This window comes from Dendrobates tinctorius, unplaced genomic scaffold (genome assembly GCF_039654945.1).
Source record: "Dendrobates tinctorius isolate UK_male_01 unplaced genomic scaffold, ASM3965494v1 ptg000016l, whole genome shotgun sequence".
NCBI lineage: Eukaryota > Metazoa > Chordata > Amphibia > Anura > Dendrobatidae > Dendrobates > Dendrobates tinctorius.
The window spans coordinates 16919963-16938463 of NW_027361684.1; the positions used below are offsets into that span (position 1 = coordinate 16919963).

Sequence of the window (18501 nt, forward strand, 5' to 3'; positions counted from 1 at the left end):
GCCTTCCTTCTGTCCGCACCAGTCCAGTGCATTGAGAAGGCCCTCCACACTCTGGATGTGGTTAGGGCTCTGAGACGGTACATCTCGCGGACGGCTCCCTTCCGCAAGTCAGATGCCCTGTTCGTACTTCCAGAGGGACATAGGAAGGGTCTAGCCGCTTCAAGAGCCACGCTAGCCAGGTGGATTCGCCGAGCTATTCAGGAATCCTACCGTGTCAGGGGCACACTTGTCCAAGCAGGGATTAATGCGCATTCTACTCGCTCAGTGTGCGCCTCTTGTGCAATTCGGCACCAGGAGTCGGCAAAACAGGTCTGCAAGGCTGCGACTTGGTCCAGTCTGCATACCTTTACGAAACATTACCAAATTCATTCTCAGGCCTGTCTGCAAGGCTGCGACCTGGTCCATCCTGCATACCTTTCCAAACATTACCAAATTCATTCTCAGGCCTCTGCGGATGAAGCTCTTCCCAGACGCATCCTGCAATCGGCAGTACCACAGTGTTGAGTCAGTGGTACATGGGGTATTAGCAATTGTATGTTCCCCACCCAGGGACTGCTTTAGGACGTCCCACTGTTTGTGTCCCCCAATGAGACGTAGAAGAAATAGGGATTTTTGTGTAGTCACCGTAAAATCCTTTTCTCCGAGCCAATCATTGAGGGACATAGCACCCACCCACCCTAATCGCTCACTGTAGCATTCTTAGGTTTTGACGGTTAGTGTCATTTGCTTAATGCTCCTACTGCTTTTTCACCGAACTGGGGAATTCCCAGCTAGCGAGAGGGTGTATACTGCAGGGGAGGAGTTAACTTTTTTCTGTGTTTACTTAGTGTCCTCCTAGTGGCAAGCAGCATAACACCCACTGTCTGTATCCCCAATGATTGCCATGGAGAAAAGGGTTTTTACGGTGAGTGCACAAAAATCCCTATTTTCCCTTCACCCATGACAGCACCACATGAGAGAGGGATCCGCCCCGCCAGGACAGGAACCTACTGAGACATAAGGGGCGGCACCTCTCCCCCGCTTCAGTTGGGTTCCTGTCCTGGAAGGAATCCCACTGTGGCGGTGCCTGTCATGGGCGAAGAGAAAGAAGACCCAGGCCCGTCCCGGCGCGGGAAGAACAGGTAGCTTACCTGTAGCGCCGGCCGTCGGGTCCTGGAAGCGCAGTCCCCGGGGTCCCTGGGGCTCCGGGTTCGTGCGGGCGTGGATGGGATCCCGGTGGCTCCGGGAAGCCCCCACCGCGCCGCCCTCCCCTCGCGCACGCCGCATCTCGATCCCCGTGGCAGGGGAGAGACGCTGGCGTCTTCCGGCCGCTGACGTCAGCGGCGCTTGGAATGCTGGGTGCGCCGGCTGACGTCAGCAGAAGGCGACGGTGTAATGGCGCCGGGTGCGACGCCGGCCGGCTTTCTGAAGCGCTGGGCCGGCGGTCGCAGGGGGGAGGGGAGGAAGACGCTCACCAGGCGGAGGCATGCAGATTTAAAGGGGAAGACAGCGGTAGATCGGCGGTGCAAGATGGAGTCCGAGCAGGAACGTTCAGCGTCCCTGCCTCCCTCACAGCCCTCTGGCAGAAAGCATGGAAGCCATTCAAGCAGCAGTCGCCCCAGCCGCAGGTCGGGGCACTCCTCAAGGTCCAAAGAGCGCGGGTCAGGTGCTCCGACGCAGCCTCCAAATCCGGTACCCTTGATTACGGGTGGTGAGTGATCTTCGTGAATGTCAGCAGTATGTTAATAGGGGGTTTTTCTATTGTATGCTTCACCCTGTAGGAAAGGCCCAGAAAAGCAGGAAGCAAGAAGAACAATAGGGATTGTGCTATATGTAAATCTCCCCTAGCAAGAGACTGGCAAAAAGATCTCTGTGCTTCGTGCATTCAGCGAACTATGGCGGAGGAAGCACCTAGTTTCGCAGCCAATCTAATATCTGCCCTCAGGTCAGAAATGGAAGGCTCAATTAAGTCCTTATTGAAAAAAGGGAAAAAAAGCAGGAAGGATTTCCCTAGTTCCCCCTCAGATTCCGCATCAGTATCATCTCAGGCGGAAAAATCATCCTCCTCAGACTCCTCAGATAGTGACACAGGGGGTAAGCCATGTTTCCCTGTAGAAGATACAGATGCCCTCCTAAAGGCCATTAGAACCACAATGGGCCTACAGGAAGAAAGGGCGGCCAAAACCCTAGAGGACGTCATGTTTGGGGGGCTTCAGGAGAGGAAAAAACGAACCTTCCCAGTAAACGCGAAAATCCAGGCGCTTATTGAGAAGGAGTGGAAAAAGCCTGAAAAATCGGGGGCCCTTCCATCTGCTTCTAAGAGGCGATACCCCTTTGAATACAAGGATACGGAAATATGGGACAAAGTCCCAAAAATAGATGCAGCGGTGTCCAGGTCTTCCAAAAGGTCGGCCCTGCCCTTGGAAGACGCAGGGGTTCTTAGAGACCCGCTAGACAAAAAAGCGGACTCATATTTGAGGCACGCATGGGAAGCAACAGCAGGAGGTCTTAAGCCGGCGATAGCGGGCACCTGCACGGCACGCTCCCTCATGATCTGGCTGCAGCAGTTAGAAGAGAAGCTGGCGTCAAGGGTCCCAAGAGAGAAGATCTTATCAGACATGTATCTCTTGCACGGGGCAGCGGCTTTTCTGGCAGATACCTCGGCGGACTCTATGCGATTAACAGCCAGAGCAGCGTCACTATCAAATGCTGCTAGACGCGCGTTATGGCTTAAAGGCTGTCCGGGTGACCTTCAGTCCAAGACCAAATTGTGCTCTCTCCCCTGCGATGGCCGATTCCTGTTCGGCAAAAACTTGGATGATATTCTGGAGAAAGCAGGCGATAAGAAAAAAGGCTTCCCCAGATTCCCTATGGATCAGAGGAGACAGCCCTTTCGGAGGGGAAGATTCAATAGAGGACGTCCTCCCGCTGACAGGAGAAGATGGGAGGATAAAAAGAAGAAAGAATCAGGGTTTATGTTTGGTGGAGGCACCTCCACCTCCAAAAAGTCACCACAGTGACGCCAGTATTCCAGTAGGAGCGAGATTGGCACTCTTTTTCCAGGCCTGGGAAAAGATCTCCTCCAACACCTGGATTCTGAGCATCCTAAAAGAAGGCCTGAAAATCCCCTTTATTCGTCAGCCAAAATCCGTGGTCGTCATCACACCTATCAGGAAGATGACCGAAGAACAACTGGCCTTAGAAACAGAAATCCTGAGCCTGATAGACAAGCGGGTACTGTCCGAGGTGCCACGCTTACAGGAAGGAAAGGGGTTTTATTCACCCCTTTTCCTAATAAAAAAACCGGATCAGTCGTTCAGGACAATCATAAATCTCAGACGCCTCAATCTATGGATAAAGAACCCGACCTTCAAGATGGAATCAGTAACTACGGCAGTGAAGCTGCTACATCAAGATTGCTTCATGGCCGTAGTCGATTTAAAGGATGCATATTACCACATCCCTATCCATCCAGATTACCAGAAATACCTGAGGGTAGCGCTTTATATTCAGGGCACACTAAGGCACTTTCAGTTCAGGGCTCTTCCGTTTGGCATATCCATAGCCCCGAGGGTCTTCACCAAGGTCATAGCGGAAGTGACAGCCTTTCTCCGGATTCACGATACGGTCATAATACCATACCTGGACGATTTTCTTATAGTGGGCAGTTCAGAGGACCACTGTACAGCACAGCTGACTCAGGTGATCAACACCTTGCAAGAGTTAGGGTGGATAGTCAATTTCAAAAAATCAAAATTACAACCCCTAAAGAAACAGACCTTCCTAGGATTTATACTGGACTCAGAAAGGCAAGAGTGTCTGCTCCCAGAGTCCAAGATAGAGAAGGTGCAAAATCTGGCCTTGGCAGGCCGAAACCAACCATGTATGACATTAAGAAAAGCAATGTCCCTGCTAGGTACCCTAACATCCTGTATTCCGGCGGTCAGGTGGGCTCAGTTTCACACCCGGCAACTCCAGTGGGAGATACTAAGAGCACAAAGATCGCTAAGAGGGCGTTTGGAAGGAAAGCTGGAGCTTTCCTTAAAAACCAGAGACTCTCTCAACTGGTGGTTGAACGAGACAAATCTGACCTTAGGAATACCATGGGACAGACAGGCGACAGATATAATTTTAACAGATGCAAGCTCCTCGGGGTGGGGGGCACACCTAAGGGGCCTCATAGGTCAGGGTTCCTGGACACCTCAAGAAAGGAAGGCATCCTCCAACCTGAGAGAACTGTGTGCAGTGGGCAAGGCCCTAAACCACTTCATTCCGCTACTCCAGGGTCAAGATGTACGCATCATGTCAGACAACAAGGTAGCAGTGGCATACATCAACCACCAAGGAGGGACAAGATCACACTCCTTAATGGATGCAGCAACAAACATTCTGAGCAGGGCAGAGGATCACCTACACTCCGTGACAGCCCTACACATAAAAGGGGCAGAAAACATAGAGGCAGATTTCCTGAGTCGCAATACCCTGAGGCAAGGAGAATGGGCACTAAACCGATCCATTTTTCAAAAGTTAATTCAGCTTTGGGGGGAACCGGTGATAGACCTCTTTGCAAACAAGCACAACAGGCAAACAGAAAGGTTCTGCTCTCTAAACCCAAGGGAAAACCCATGGGCAGTGGACTCATTGCACATCCAGTGGAACTTCAGACTGGCTTACGCGTTCCCCCCAGTAGCTCTGATCCCGACTGTGGTAAGAAAAATCAGAAACGATCAAGCCAGGGTGATTCTAATAGCTCCATTTTGGCCAAAAAGGCCCTGGTTCGCTCTGCTACGGAAGATGTCCCTCTCCGATCCTTGGGTTCTGCCAGAAATCCCGGACCTACTAGCTCAGGGTCCAATATTACACGCTCAGGTCAAAGGATTCCATCTGACGGCGTGGAATTTGAAAGGTCGCTTTTAATAGATAGGGGGTTCTCCCCTGGGCTGGTGGCCACTCTGCAAAAAAGCAGGAAACCGGTGACTACTAACATCTACGGCAGAACATGGGATAAGTTCCTACAGTTCTTGGGTAAGCCGTTAGGGAAAGAACCTCCGATTAGTGACATCCTAGAGTTCTTACAATCTGGGTTGCAGATGGGGTTAGCAGTAAACACACTTAAGGTTCAGGTGTCGGCACTAGGGGCGCTCTACAATTGCAAACTGGCATCAGATAGGTGGATAGCCAGATTTATTAAATCCTGCCATAGAGCTAGACCTATTCCAATACCTAGAATAGCCCCCTGGGATTTAAACCTGGTGTTAGAAGCCCTTACAAAAGAACCGTATGAGCCATTACATCAGCTACCCCTAAAGTTTTTGACCCTAAAAACGATCCTGTTAGTAGCCCTCACATCAGCCCGCAGGATAAGCGACTTACAGGCTCTCTCAGTAAATCCTCCTTATACGCAAGTCTTTCAGGATAGGGTAGTGTTAAGAACAGACCCCAGTTATCTGCCCAAGGTAGTGTCAGATTTCCATCGGGGTCAGGAAATTGTTCTTCCATCCTTTTGCGAAAATCCAAAAAATCTGGGGGAGGAAAAATTCCATAGTCTGGATGTTAAAAGAGCTCTTGTAGAATATATATCTGCCACTAGCCAGTGGAGGAGGTCACAGTCCCTATTCGTAGCTTTTCAGGGTGCCAGGAAAGGCTATGGGGTTTCAAAAGGGACTATTGCTAGATGGATCAGGGAAGCCATTAGTGTAGCCTATTCAGCTAGTGGTATCCCGATTCCTGACGGCATCAAAGCTCATTCCACCAGAGCCGTGGCGACCTCCTGGGCTGAAAAGGCAGAGGTATCAATCGAACAAATTTGTAAGGCCGCTACCTGGGCCTCACCTTCAACCTTCTTTAAGCACTATAGATTAAATCTATCCTCCTCTGCTGACTTAACCTTTGGTAGAAGGGTGCTGCAAGCGGTGGTCCCTCCCTAAGGTGTTTCGAAGTCTCCAAAAATCTCTCATGTGGTGCTGTCATGGGTGAAGGGAAAACCACCATGGTTACTTACCGGTAGCCGGTTTTTCCGGAACCCATGACAGCACCCGTACATTCCCCCCCTTTTTCACTGTATGGTGTGCACAATTAGTAGGGTGTTTTGAGTGTTGTGGTGTTGGATAAACATGTAACTAACCGGGAAGTCCTCTCAATGCTCTGTAACCCAACTGAAGCGGGGGAGAGGTGCCGCCCCTTATGTCTCAGTAGGTTCCTGTCCTGGCGGGGCGGATCCCTCTCTCATGTGGTGCTGTCATGGGTTCCGGAAAAACCGGCTACCGGTAAGTAACCATGGTGGTTTTTCAAGATTTCCCACCCTTCCCAGGCATTTTTGTTCTTAAGGATATCCAGCCATTGGATCCCTCCAATTCTCTTTTAGAGAATTAGTATTAGATCCAAGGTAGCAGATCCCCTTGTTTTTTCCCCTACCTTTTGGAAGATAAATTTGTCAGCAAGAGAGATTAAGAATTTTCTTGATCTGTTCGTTTTTAGAGATTCCCAACAAATGTCAGGATAGTTGAAATCTCCCATGACAACTATGTCATATTTTTGGAGAACTTGGCCATTTGATGCCTAAAGAATTCATCCATATCTTCAGCTTGCACAGGCGGCCTGTAGTAAATGCCTACAATGGTGTCATTTCCGTTATCTCCATGTATTCTTACCCAGTTTCCACAGAACTCCCAGTCTCTGAAGCTTCAATCTCTGTGCAGATATACGCTTTTCTAACATACAATCCGACACCTCCTCATTTATCAAGTGTTTCTTGCAAATAAGTTGCATCCTTCTAGCCTTGTATTCCAATCATGTGTATTGTCCCACCAAGTTTCAGTGATTCCAATGACATATTTCTTTTCCTGCGTTAGTAGTTCCAGTTCTCCTTGTTTGTTGCCCATGCTTTGTGCATTAGTATAGAAACATTTTAGTTTGTGATTGGTTTCTCTTTCTCCAATATTTTTATTATTTAGATTTTTTTGTCTTTGTTCTTCCCTCCCACTTCTGATAGCAGAATCCTCAATAGTATTTGTCAGGTGTATGGCTTTTTCTGGCCTTTTGCTTCCCTTACCACATTGGTCTAGTTTAAAGCTCTCATAATTGTAGCAAGGCGACTTCCAAATACATGTTTTCCAGTCTTCGTAAGGTGCACCCCATCTCTAGCAAGTAGTCCATCGTATAGGTAATTCACTCCGTGATCCAGAAATCCAAATCCTTGCTGACGGCACCATCGACGTAGCCAGTTGTTCACCTGCAGAATCTTATTCCATCTCCTTGTTCCATGGCCATCCACTGGGAGGATGGAAGAGAGGACCACCTGCGCTCCCAGTTCTTTCACTTTCTTACCTAAGTTTTCAAAGTCACTGCAGATGGTTTCCAGGTCGTTTCTTGCGGTGTCATTTGTCCCCAGATGTATTATCAGGAATGGGTAGTCATCTGTAGGTCTGAAGAGTCCTGATATCCTGTCACACATTTAATTTATGCACCTGGAAGACAACACATTTCTCTTGAGGTTATATCCGGTCTGCATGACCACCACTCTCTGTTTCTTCTTCACAACATTTTTCTTTCTCCATCCAGGAGGACTCTAAGGCTGTGTGCCCACAATGCGATTTTTAAGTGTTTTTGCCGCGATTTTCGGCGCGAAAACGCTGCGGAAACGTTTAAAAATCGTGTACAGAACGCCCCCCCATGCATTCCTATGGCATTCCGCACATGCTGTGCTAATGCTGCGCTTTTTTCCACGGTGGAATCGCATCGCAGAAAAAATCGCAGCATGGTCATTCTTTTGTGCGGAATCGCAAAGAATTGCCGCGATTCCGCACCCATAGGAATGCATGAGAATCGCTTACTTCCCGCATGTGGCTATGCCCACCATGCGGGAAGTTAAGCGTCTCATGTGTGGAGGAGAGGAGACTGTCCTCCAGGCCCTGGGTACCATACTCCTGTAAAAAAAAGAATAAAAAATCGGGGTATATTTACCTTCCGACGTCCCGCGCTGCCTTCCCGGCCTCAGCGTTCCCAGTAATGCTTTGCGGCAAGGTCCTGTGATGACGTAGTCTCGCGTGACTCTAGCGGTCTCGCGAGATCGCTATAGCAACGCGAGACCAACGTCATCACAGGTCTCGCAAAACATCGCTGGGAACGCTGTGGCCCGGGATGGCAGCGCGGGACGTCGGAAGGTAAATATACCCCGATTTTTTATTTTTTTAACATTTTATCTTTTTCTATTGAGGCCGCATAGGCGGCCTCAATAGTAAAAAGCTGGTCACACTTGTCAAACACTATGTTTGACGAGTGTGACCAACCTGTCAATCACTTTCCAAGCGATGCTTCAAATCGCTTGGAAAGTGCTTGAGAAAATCGCAAACAGAATCGCGGTGAAATCGCGCGGAAAAAAACGCGAGATTTCTGGGAAGGAGTCTGGTTTTTAGTGTGCGTTTTAACACGCAATGTGGGCACATAGCCTAAAGGGTTGTTCTTTGTAAGAGCAGTGAGACTATGGAACTCTCTGCCATATGATGTTGTAATGAGTGATTCACTACTAAAATTTAAGAAGGGACTGGATGCCTTTCTTGAAAAGTATAATATTACAGGGTATATACACTAGTCTCCTTAATATTGCGTTGATCCAGGGAGCTAGTCTGATTGCCGTATGTGGAGTCGGGAAGGAATTTTTTTCCCCAATGTGAAGCTTACTGTTGCCACATGGGTTTTTTTTGCCTTCCTCTGGATCAACATGTTAGGGCAAGTTAGGATAGGATATGGGTTGAACTAGATGGACTTAAAGTCTCCCTTCAACCTTAATAACTATGTTATGTTACCAATCCAACTATGTTATGTTTGTGGGTAAAGTCTTATCTTTTATTTCTTCATCGTTCTCCTGCGTAAGAGCCTGGTACTGTTTCCTGAGTAGTATGGGTGCTGACTGCCTCCTGATCCTCCTGCTTCTCTGGGTCACATGCTTCCATTCCTCTGTTTCTTCAGATGCACTTCAAATTTCTTCTCTTTCTGTAACATGAAGAGATAATTCTGCTCTAAGAACTCTTCACCTTCCTTAATTATCTTCAGTGTAGCTAACCTCTCTTCTAGATTTTTGCAACTTTTCCTCCAACAGGGGTTACAAGCTTGCATTTCTGTGAGGAGACAGGTGCTGACCCTTTTCTGCCATCATCTGACCTCAACAAGAGTAGGAGTACAGCTAAAGAAAGGGAAATCAAATGGGGAAAAGCAGGGATTTGGTAGCTACTTATGTGCAATTTTTGTACTGGAATGAGGACAAATTCAATTAAAGTGATTTGGAAGGTTTCATAACTTTCCATTCTAGATAAAATTATTTAAAAAAAATAAAAAGTTGCATTACTATTTAAGACACTTCTAAATGTAAAGAAGTCTATTGCTTGAATACTGTGTACAAAATTATGAAAAAAGTTTACTAATTCCAATAAAAGTTGGATTCTGTGTAAAAAGTAAAACAAGAATGCAATGATTTGGAAATCTCTCGTAGCCATATTTTATTCACAACAGCATAGATCACAGATTAGAAGGTGATAATTGACATTTTGCCATTTAATTTGAAAAAAATAAAAACTCATTAAAAAAAAAGTTGGGATATTGCCATGTCTACCATTGTGTAGCATCCCCTCTTTCTAAAACAGTTTTGGGAGCGAGGAGACAATTGCTGGAGTTGGGGAAGAGGAATGTTGTCCCATTCATGTATGATGTAGTGTTTTAGCTGGTCCACCGTCTGGAGTCCTCTTTGCTGAATTTTTCATTTCATAATGCACCAAATGTTTTCTGTTGGTGGAAGGTCAGGACTGCAGGCGGCCTGTTCATTCACCACCCAAACTCTTTCTGTGAAGCCATGATGTTGTCATCGGTGCAGTATGTGGTTTAGTGTTGTCCCACTGAAATTTGCAACACCTTCCCGGAAATAGATTTATGAATGGGGATCATATGTTATTCTAAACCTTTTATGTAATGTCTAGCATTGATAGTTATTTTCCAGATGTGAAAGCTGCCAGTGCTATAGGCATTAATGCAGTCCTCATACCGGCAGAGATGCAAGCTCGCTGATAACAAGCTGGATGGTCCCTCTGCATTTGAGTCCACCGGACACGGTATCTGTGGTTGCATAAAGAATTTCACATTTTGGTTTATATCAGTGGTCCCCAACCTTTTTTGCACCGGGGACCGGTTTCAAGCAAGACCATTCTTCCATGGCCCGGCAGGGCGGGGATGGAGGTGTGGCAGGGGCGGGGCTTTGGTCATAAGGGGGCGGGGCTATGGACACGGTTGTAGTGTAGCAGTGCATACTTATAATTAAATAACATTTATAATGTGACTCAACTCACCATAGGTTTTGAATAAGTGCTCCATCACCCCCTTCTCCCCATCATTGCCTTCACCCCATCACTCCCTTCTCCCCATCATTGCCTTCTCCCCATCACTGCTGTCTCCCCATCATTGCCTTCACCCCATCATTCCCCTCTCCCCATCATTGCCTTCACCCCATCACTGCCATCTCTCCATCATTGCCTTCACCCCATCACTGCCATCTCCCCATCATTGCCTTCTCCCCATCACTGCTGTCTCCCCATCATTGCCTTCACCCCATCATTCCCCTCTCCCCATCATTGCCTTCACCCCATCACTGCCATCTCTCCATCATTGCCTTCACCCCATCACTGCCATCTCCCCATCATTGCCTTCACCCCATCACTGCCATCTCCCCATCATTGCCTTCTCCCCATCACTGCCTTCACCCCATCACTGCCATCTCCCCATCATTGCCTTCACCCCATCACTCCCTTCTCCCCATCATTGCCTTCACCCCATCACTGCCGTCTCTCCATCATTGCCTTCACCCCATCACTGCCTTCTCCCCATCACTGCCATCTCCCCATCATTGCCTTCACCCCATCACTGCTGTCTCCCCATCATTGCCTTCACCCCATCACTGCTGTCTCCCCATCATTGCCTTCACCCCATCACTGCCGTCTCTCCATCATTGCCTTCACCCCATCATTGCCTTCACCCCATCACTGCTGTCTCCCCATCATTGCCTTCTCCCCATCATTGCCTTCACCCCATCACTCCCCTCTCCCCAGCATTGCCTTCACCCCATCACTCCCTTCTCCCCATCATTGCCTTCACCCCATCACTCCCTTCTCCCCATCATTGCCTTCACCCCATCACTGCTGTCTCCCCATCATTGCCTTCTCCCCATCATTGCCTCCACCCCATCACTCCCCTCTCCCCATCATTGCCTTCACCCCATCACTCCCTTCTCCCCATCATTGCCTTCACCCCATCACTCCCCTCATGGCCTTCTCCTCATGTCCCCATCTCCTCCAGGGCCAGGCTACACAAACACAGACCAACACACACACACAGACATACATGTACACACATTATACACACACAGACAGACATACATATACACACAGACACCACCTCTCTCCTCTCACCTGTCCGCCGCCCGCGCTTCCTCGCACTGACACAGCAGCGGCCGCGCTCCTCTCTGTGTCAGTCAGAGACAGGAAGCGCGGGCGGCGGGCAGGAAGCTGGACGGGTCCTTGCAGCTCCGCTCCTGCTATTCCCTCTTGCAGGCAGCGGAGCTGCTTGATCGCTCCCTGCCCGCCGCTAAGAACTGCTGCGCGCCGCCCCAGCCCCCGCTATGCCACTGACCGCCCCTGGCTCCCCTTGTGTCCGCGGACCGGCAAGGGCACTGCAGCGGCCCGGTGCTGGGCCGCGGACCGGCGGTTGGGGACCCCTGGTTTATATGACAACAAAACAGTTTTTCATTTTGCAGCAATAAAGGCACCCCTAATTAATACTTGGCTACACACCCTCTGGCATTGATGACAGACTCAAAATGTTTCTTGTAGCCATATATTAGCTTCCTGCACTTCTTGGCTGGTATTTTCTCCCACTCTTCCTTTGCAGTTTGTTCAAGCTCTTGAATGTTTGCAGGGTTCTTTTTCCCAATGGCAGATTGCAGCTCACCCCAAAGATTTTCAATGGGATTAAGGTCAGGACTCATTGATGGCCATTTTAAAACCGTCCATTTTTGTTTTTCAACCATTGATGTGTACTTTTGGATGTGTGCTTTGAGTCATTGTCTTCCTGGAGCACCCATTATCATCTACTCAAACCAAGTTTTCTTACATCGGGTAGCACATTTCTCTCTAAAATCTCTTGATAATTCTCTGATTTCATGATTCCTGTGATATGGACTTGTAATCAGGGACACAACATTAATCCAGCATCAAAGGAAAGCTATACTTAACTTTTGTTACTTAAATAATTAAAACATGATATCCCAGCAGGAATCACAGATACGGTCACGATGTCTCTGCAGTTAAGACTTAGGGTACCGTTACACCTAGCGACTCACCAGCGATCCCGACTAGCGATATGACGCGGTCAGGATCGCTGGTGCATCGCTAGGTGGTCGCTAGTGAGCTGCCACACAGGCAGATCTCACCAGCGACATCGCTGGGGACGGGGGTCGCTACTTACCTGTCAGACGCGGCAATCCTGCGTCCTCCCGCCCGACTCCACGCGTCGCTCGTTGGCGCCACAGGAAGCCCAGCAGGAAGTGACCGACGAGGAATGGTCCAAGAGCTTCTCGCGCGATCAGCGATAACCAGCGGGGGAGCCGGTCTGAGGTAAGTATCACATGCAGCGATATCGCTAGCAATATCGCTGCAACGTCACAAAATCGGTGACTTTACAGCGATATTGCTAGCGATATCGCAGTGTGTAACGGGGGCTTTATTCATGACCGAGCAGATCTGATTATACAAAGAAAAGTCAAGTTTTAATGGACATTTGTGACATTATAAACCAGTGTTGGAGGTTAAATTTGATGGTATTGGCAGTGGTATTACTTTTCCCGTAAAGTAAGGCTATGTTCACACAGCATTTTAGCATATGTTCAGTGGCTCTGTTGGGGCTTATGTCTGAAGCGCAGCAAAGCAGAATTCAGGCACAAGTACTGATAGGGAAATTAATTGTAGTGATGCAGACTGAGTTACTTTACAGCTGTATAAGCCTAGTTGAGGTGGGCAGCAAGACCCGTGAGCGGTCTTTATTAGCTCCCATATCAGAGAGCAGTTTTACCTGCACTTATTCTCTCAGTTGATTTGTCGCCTTCATTAAAAATTCAAGCCTTTAAAAAAAAGCGGCCTGATCAGTAATGTCTGTATGTGATGGTTTCTTGAAGGGTCTTTCATTTGTCCCCAACACGGATTTTGATTTATTTAGGTCAGTTAAGGATCTTAACTTATTTTTACTTAAAGTTAGGTGGAAAAAGTTTTTTCAGAAACAAGATTCTCGTATGAGTTTAGAATTAGGTATTCCTGGAGATCCAAGATGGCCGCTGACCAGGGAGGTCGCATCTAACACAGCTCCCTGTCACACTCCACCATCCGAGCCATCCAGCCTTGGAGAACACCTATTTTGCCATCAAAAATACACCAGCTGCAACCTGTAACATCAGGGTCTTGGAGGATTTGGATCTGGTAGACTGTCGAACCTCTGCACGCTCTCCCCAGGTTGGTGACTGCTGCACCCATTCTCCTCTCCAGCTTGGACTGTCTGGGTTCCTCCCTGCTCCCTGACACCCAGCATCACCAGCCCGCATATTTCCAGTTACATACTGAGCTATCGTCAGTAGCTGTGCACAGGGCATGTAGGGTCTGGGGTGGTTCAGCGGAGAGCAGAGATGAAAGAAGCAGGGGGAGAGGCCCTCACTTCCTGTCCCACCACCATTAACAGGAGGAGCACAGGCTAACAGCAGTTGGGAGATACAGCAGAAATGCTACTGAACTTCAACACCGCTGACCCTGGTACTTAAAACTGCTGATAATTCAGGCTGACAACTGATATTGCTGGGTCTGTTTTCTCTCCTAATTGCTCTGGGATCATAAACATCAAAGGCTATCAGCCTGTGTAAGGCAGAGACAGACAGTAACCAGAGCCACTGTTACCTAGATTAACCCTTTATAGCCCTGCTCAGAGAAGCTCTAGCTCACTGCTCGGGCTGCTTTTGGGATTGCAAGCTGTGTCCCTGGACTGACGTCTTGTGTATTTTGGAGGCAATAGAGAAGCTGTGCATAGAGCTTTACTACACACCATAATAAGCTCTCATCTTAGTGGATTGTACAGCTTTTTATTCTCCAATCCTGGTTTACCACAACTTTAACCAGTAGGATCTACCAGTATTATACCCGGATTCATACCATAAAGCATTTACTGATAAACAATGTCGTATTAAACACCCCTTAGCCAGCAAGGGGAGCCATTGCACCATAACCTGACTATAGTCTCCTATACAGAGCATTCCTGCAACACTATGGGGAAGTCGAGTGTTAAACCCCCCAAAAATACATCTAAAGCTGTGAAATCTGTTACCCAAGCTGATGTTGACCAATTTTTAAAGAAACAGGGCACTACAACAAATTCAACAAAACCCGCCAAACGCACAGATTTGTCCTGCATAGATGATTCTGACTCCGAGGTGGAGAGTGACACAGATGGAGAGAGCTCGTCTAAAGACCCCATGGTTACCCGCTCCTTCATAAAGCGTATATTGATTAAAGCCCTTGAACCAATTAGTCGTGAGTTGGCAGAGATAAAGCATGACCTAACCCAACAGGGCCACAGACTGGAGACGCTTGAACTGTCCCAAACTGCATTCTCACAGCAATCCAATGCGCTGCTTGATAGCCTGAACACTCATGAACAGCAACTACATCTGATCCATAATACCCTGGAAGATCACGAGAACCGAGAACAATATTAGGATTAAAGGCCTTCCCGAATCTGTGGCATTTGAGGCTTTGGGCAAAGCTGCATTAGAGATTTTCAGGGGCCTGCTTGCTGACGACGATACCCAAGATATTGAGCTAATCCGGGTCCATAGGGCCCTCCGCCCTAAACCACCCCAAGGAGAGGCGCCCCGAAATGTATTATGTCGCTTTCTGGACTACCGAGTCAAGGATCTGATTCTGCGTAGAGCAAGGGAACAGCAGGAGATCATCTATGAGAGCACACGAATCCAGCTCTTTCAGAATCTGTCGGCTATTACTCTGAAAAAATGAATGTTGTTGAAACCTTTCACGGAGGCTATATTGCAGAGGGGTCACCGTTTCCGTTGGCTATTCCCTTTCGGAGTCCACGTGACGGCAGGAGACATGAAGATCATCGCCAGGTCATCCGCAGATGTTAGAGCTGCCTGCAAAACCCTTGGCATAACTCTTGAATCCTACCCGGATCTGGAGACATTTCGTTCTGCGACGCTGATTCAACCTCTTCCGAGCCCAGTCCCTTGGCAACAAACGACCCCGAGGGCACAGCGCGTGAGGAGAAAGTCAGCTAAATCTCCGACTCCTAAAATACCTGATGAGGACACCTGAGTGGTATTTGCACTCAATCTTGTTACATTTTGTCGCCTGTCTTTTCCTAGTCATTTAAGGAAGGGAAAACTGTTTTGATTCTTTCTACTGGGACGCTGTTAGTCTCGGTCAAGGGATCCAAAAACAGGTTGCGGCTTTTCTTCCTTCTTGAAGCCCTAAGTATGCTATTTGTCTCACTCTACCCCTTCCCCTTCAGTCCTTGGCTCCATTGTTCGCTACTTCAAGTAGCTCCTGTTACGCATTGCTCAACAAGGACGACTTAGTTAAATATAGCTTTGTATGTTGAACGTGCTCCCCAAAACTGGCTACCAATGCCACGCATTATATATGTTATCTGAGTTTGAATATGAAAATGTTATATATAGTTTTCTGTTAACAAAACTAATGTTCCTCCTTTTCCATCTCTCTATGGTTTCTAGACTTTTCTCTTCTTCCACTCTTCCTATCCCTTCCCACCTCCTAATCCCTATAGGCACAGACAGCACCTTTTTACGGGAAACACCAGACAAGATTGTTCTATATCACTATGCCGGACACCGATAAGGTAATTACTTTTGCATCCCTAAACGCCCATGGCCTAAATTCACCGAGCTCCAGACACCCCACACTACATAGACTTAAAAAACAAAAGGCGGACGTGATATTTGTCCAGGAGACCCATTTTAAACCTAATAGACTACCGAACTTTGAACGATCAAGCTATGACACATGGTACCATGCCACCTCAACCCAGTCTGGTTCGAGGGGAGTTTCCATCGCTATACTGAGGGGAGTTTCATTCCAATTCAGAGAATCCCTCATAGATCCTCAAGGGCGTTACGTATGTGTTAAAGGTTTACTCAATGGCTCGTTGATGACTCTTTGTAGCCTGTACGCACCCAATAAAAAACTGTTAAAATGGTTAATATCGACCCTAAAAAAGATAGAGAGCTTTAGAGAGGGTGTGCTCTTGATCGGAGGAGACCTAAACATTGCAATGGAACCTATGCTGGACACTTCCAAACAAAAAAGCGCTATCTCTCCTAGAGATCTGATGAGACTGCGTACTATTCTTAATTCTATGCAGTTAATAGACTCATGGAGATACTTAAACCCCTCCGCACGAGATTACACTTTCTGTTCCAACCCCCATAAGTCCTATCATCGTATAGATTACATTTTTGTGCCGAGATCGCTCTTGCCAAGACTGTCTACTGCAAACATAACCCCGAACGCTTACTCAGACCATGCCACTGTTTTAATATCAATTTCTACACCCAGAACGCACTCAGGTACCAGGTCTTGGCAAATAAATTAATCACTGCTGGGCTTACCTGATATTTGGGCGCGACTTAATAAAAGACTTCATCAATACTTCCAACAAAACGAAATAGAGGGGACCTCCACCCAGACCCTTTGAGAAGCGCATAAAACAGTGCTGAGAGGCGAACTTATCTCCATTGCATCTTATTACAATAAAAAGAGACATCAGGAAGTCCAGAGCTTATACGACGATATAGCTGAGCTGGAGATGCGACACAAAAAAAACATTGACCATACAACTCTAGCCTCCATCCCTCACAAGAGACAAAAATTGAAAGATATTCTTAATGCCAGTTCGGCAAAAATGTATAGGTCATGGAAAAATAGAATGTTTGCGCATGGAGATAAGGCCTCCAAATTCTTTCTATCCTGGCTCCGTATAAGGCAAGCCCGAACCCAAATCCACTCCATCATGAACTCCCATGGTGTTACAGCACAGAACCCCACCCATATTGAGACAGCCTTTCTGGAATACTATACACAGCTTTATAATCTCCGTCCAAGTGACACGGGGGCTCATATGCTGCAGAGAAGGTCAGACACTGCTCACTTTCTGCAGACGTTGAATCTCCCTACATTAACAATATCTCAACAAAATGAACTAACTAAACCTTTCACGCTGGAGGAGCTTCGGTCTACCCTGTCGAAGTGTCCTAAAGGCAAAGCCCCTGGCCCAGTTGGATTCTCGGCACAATATTACAAAACTTTCTCCCCCCTCCTCTTGCCTCATCTCCTGAAGATCTGTAACGATACACTTGAGGGTCAACCACTTCCACAACAAATGCTCAAAGCCAAAATATCATTAATACACAAAGATGGCAAGGACCCGACCTTATGTAGCAGCTACAGACCCATATCTCTGTTGAATATTGACCTGAAACTACTGGCCAGCATGTTTGCACGTAGGATTGCCGAGTTCTTGCCAGATCTGATCTCATTGAATCAAACTGGTTTTGTGGGCGGGAGAGAGGGAAAGGATAATACTCACAAAATTCTACACCTCCTTCAATATGCCAAAGCTCACAAGATCCCTTTAGTTTTGCTGGGTACAGATGCTGAAAAGGCCTTCGACAGGGTGGACTGGATTTATTTGGAGGAGACGCTCTTACGCTTCGGCTTGCCATCTGCGCTAGTTACAGCCATTATGGCTATGTATCATAACCCGACTGCACGCATCAAGATTAACAATTCATTGACGAACACATTTACCATCCACAATGGGACCAGACAGGGCTGCCCGTTGTCTCCACTGTTGTTTGTCCTGGCAATGGAGCCTTTATTGATCTCAATACAAGAAAATCAGAGGATAGAGGGCATCAGAATATACAACTCTCATTTTAAAACGGCAGCTTTTGCTGATGACCTTCTAGTCCTCTTATCCAATCCTCTAAAGGGTCTCCTTGCTTTGATGGCGCTAGTGGAGAAATACGGCAACCTCTCTAATTTCAAAATAAATTTGTCCAAATCGGAAGCTCTGGACTTTCATGTCCCCACACACTCCCTAACAAAACTGAAAAACTTATACCCGTTCACTTGGCCTAAGTCCCATATCACTTATCTTGGGGTGAAGATAGGTAGATCAGACCGGGATTTATTTAAATTGAATTTTCTCCCTCTGCTTGACTCCACAGTAAGTCTAATTAAGCAGTGGAGAGACTCCTATCTATCATGGATGGGGAGGAAGAATATAATGAAAAGTCTGATTCTCCCTAAATTTACCTACTTATTTCAGATGTTACCCATAAAAATACCATTGTCTTATCTTCAGAAAGTGAACTCCCTTTTCTCCATATATATGTGGAAGAGTAAAAAGCCC

General features: G+C 47.4%; 1 protein-coding gene across 1 annotated transcript in view; it reads left to right on the forward strand.

The window, feature by feature from the left end:
• Positions 1-13349: 13349 nt before the first annotated feature.
• RSKR (ribosomal protein S6 kinase related) overlaps positions 13350-18501 on the forward strand; it is a gene marked incomplete at its 5' end in the record, with an annotated part of 33174 nt that continues 28022 nt past the window's right edge. Inside the window, one exon of the mRNA XM_073565526.1 lies at positions 13350-13520. Coding sequence (XP_073421627.1) covers positions 13350-13520 — 171 coding nt within the window. The remainder of the gene's footprint in view (positions 13521-18501) is intronic.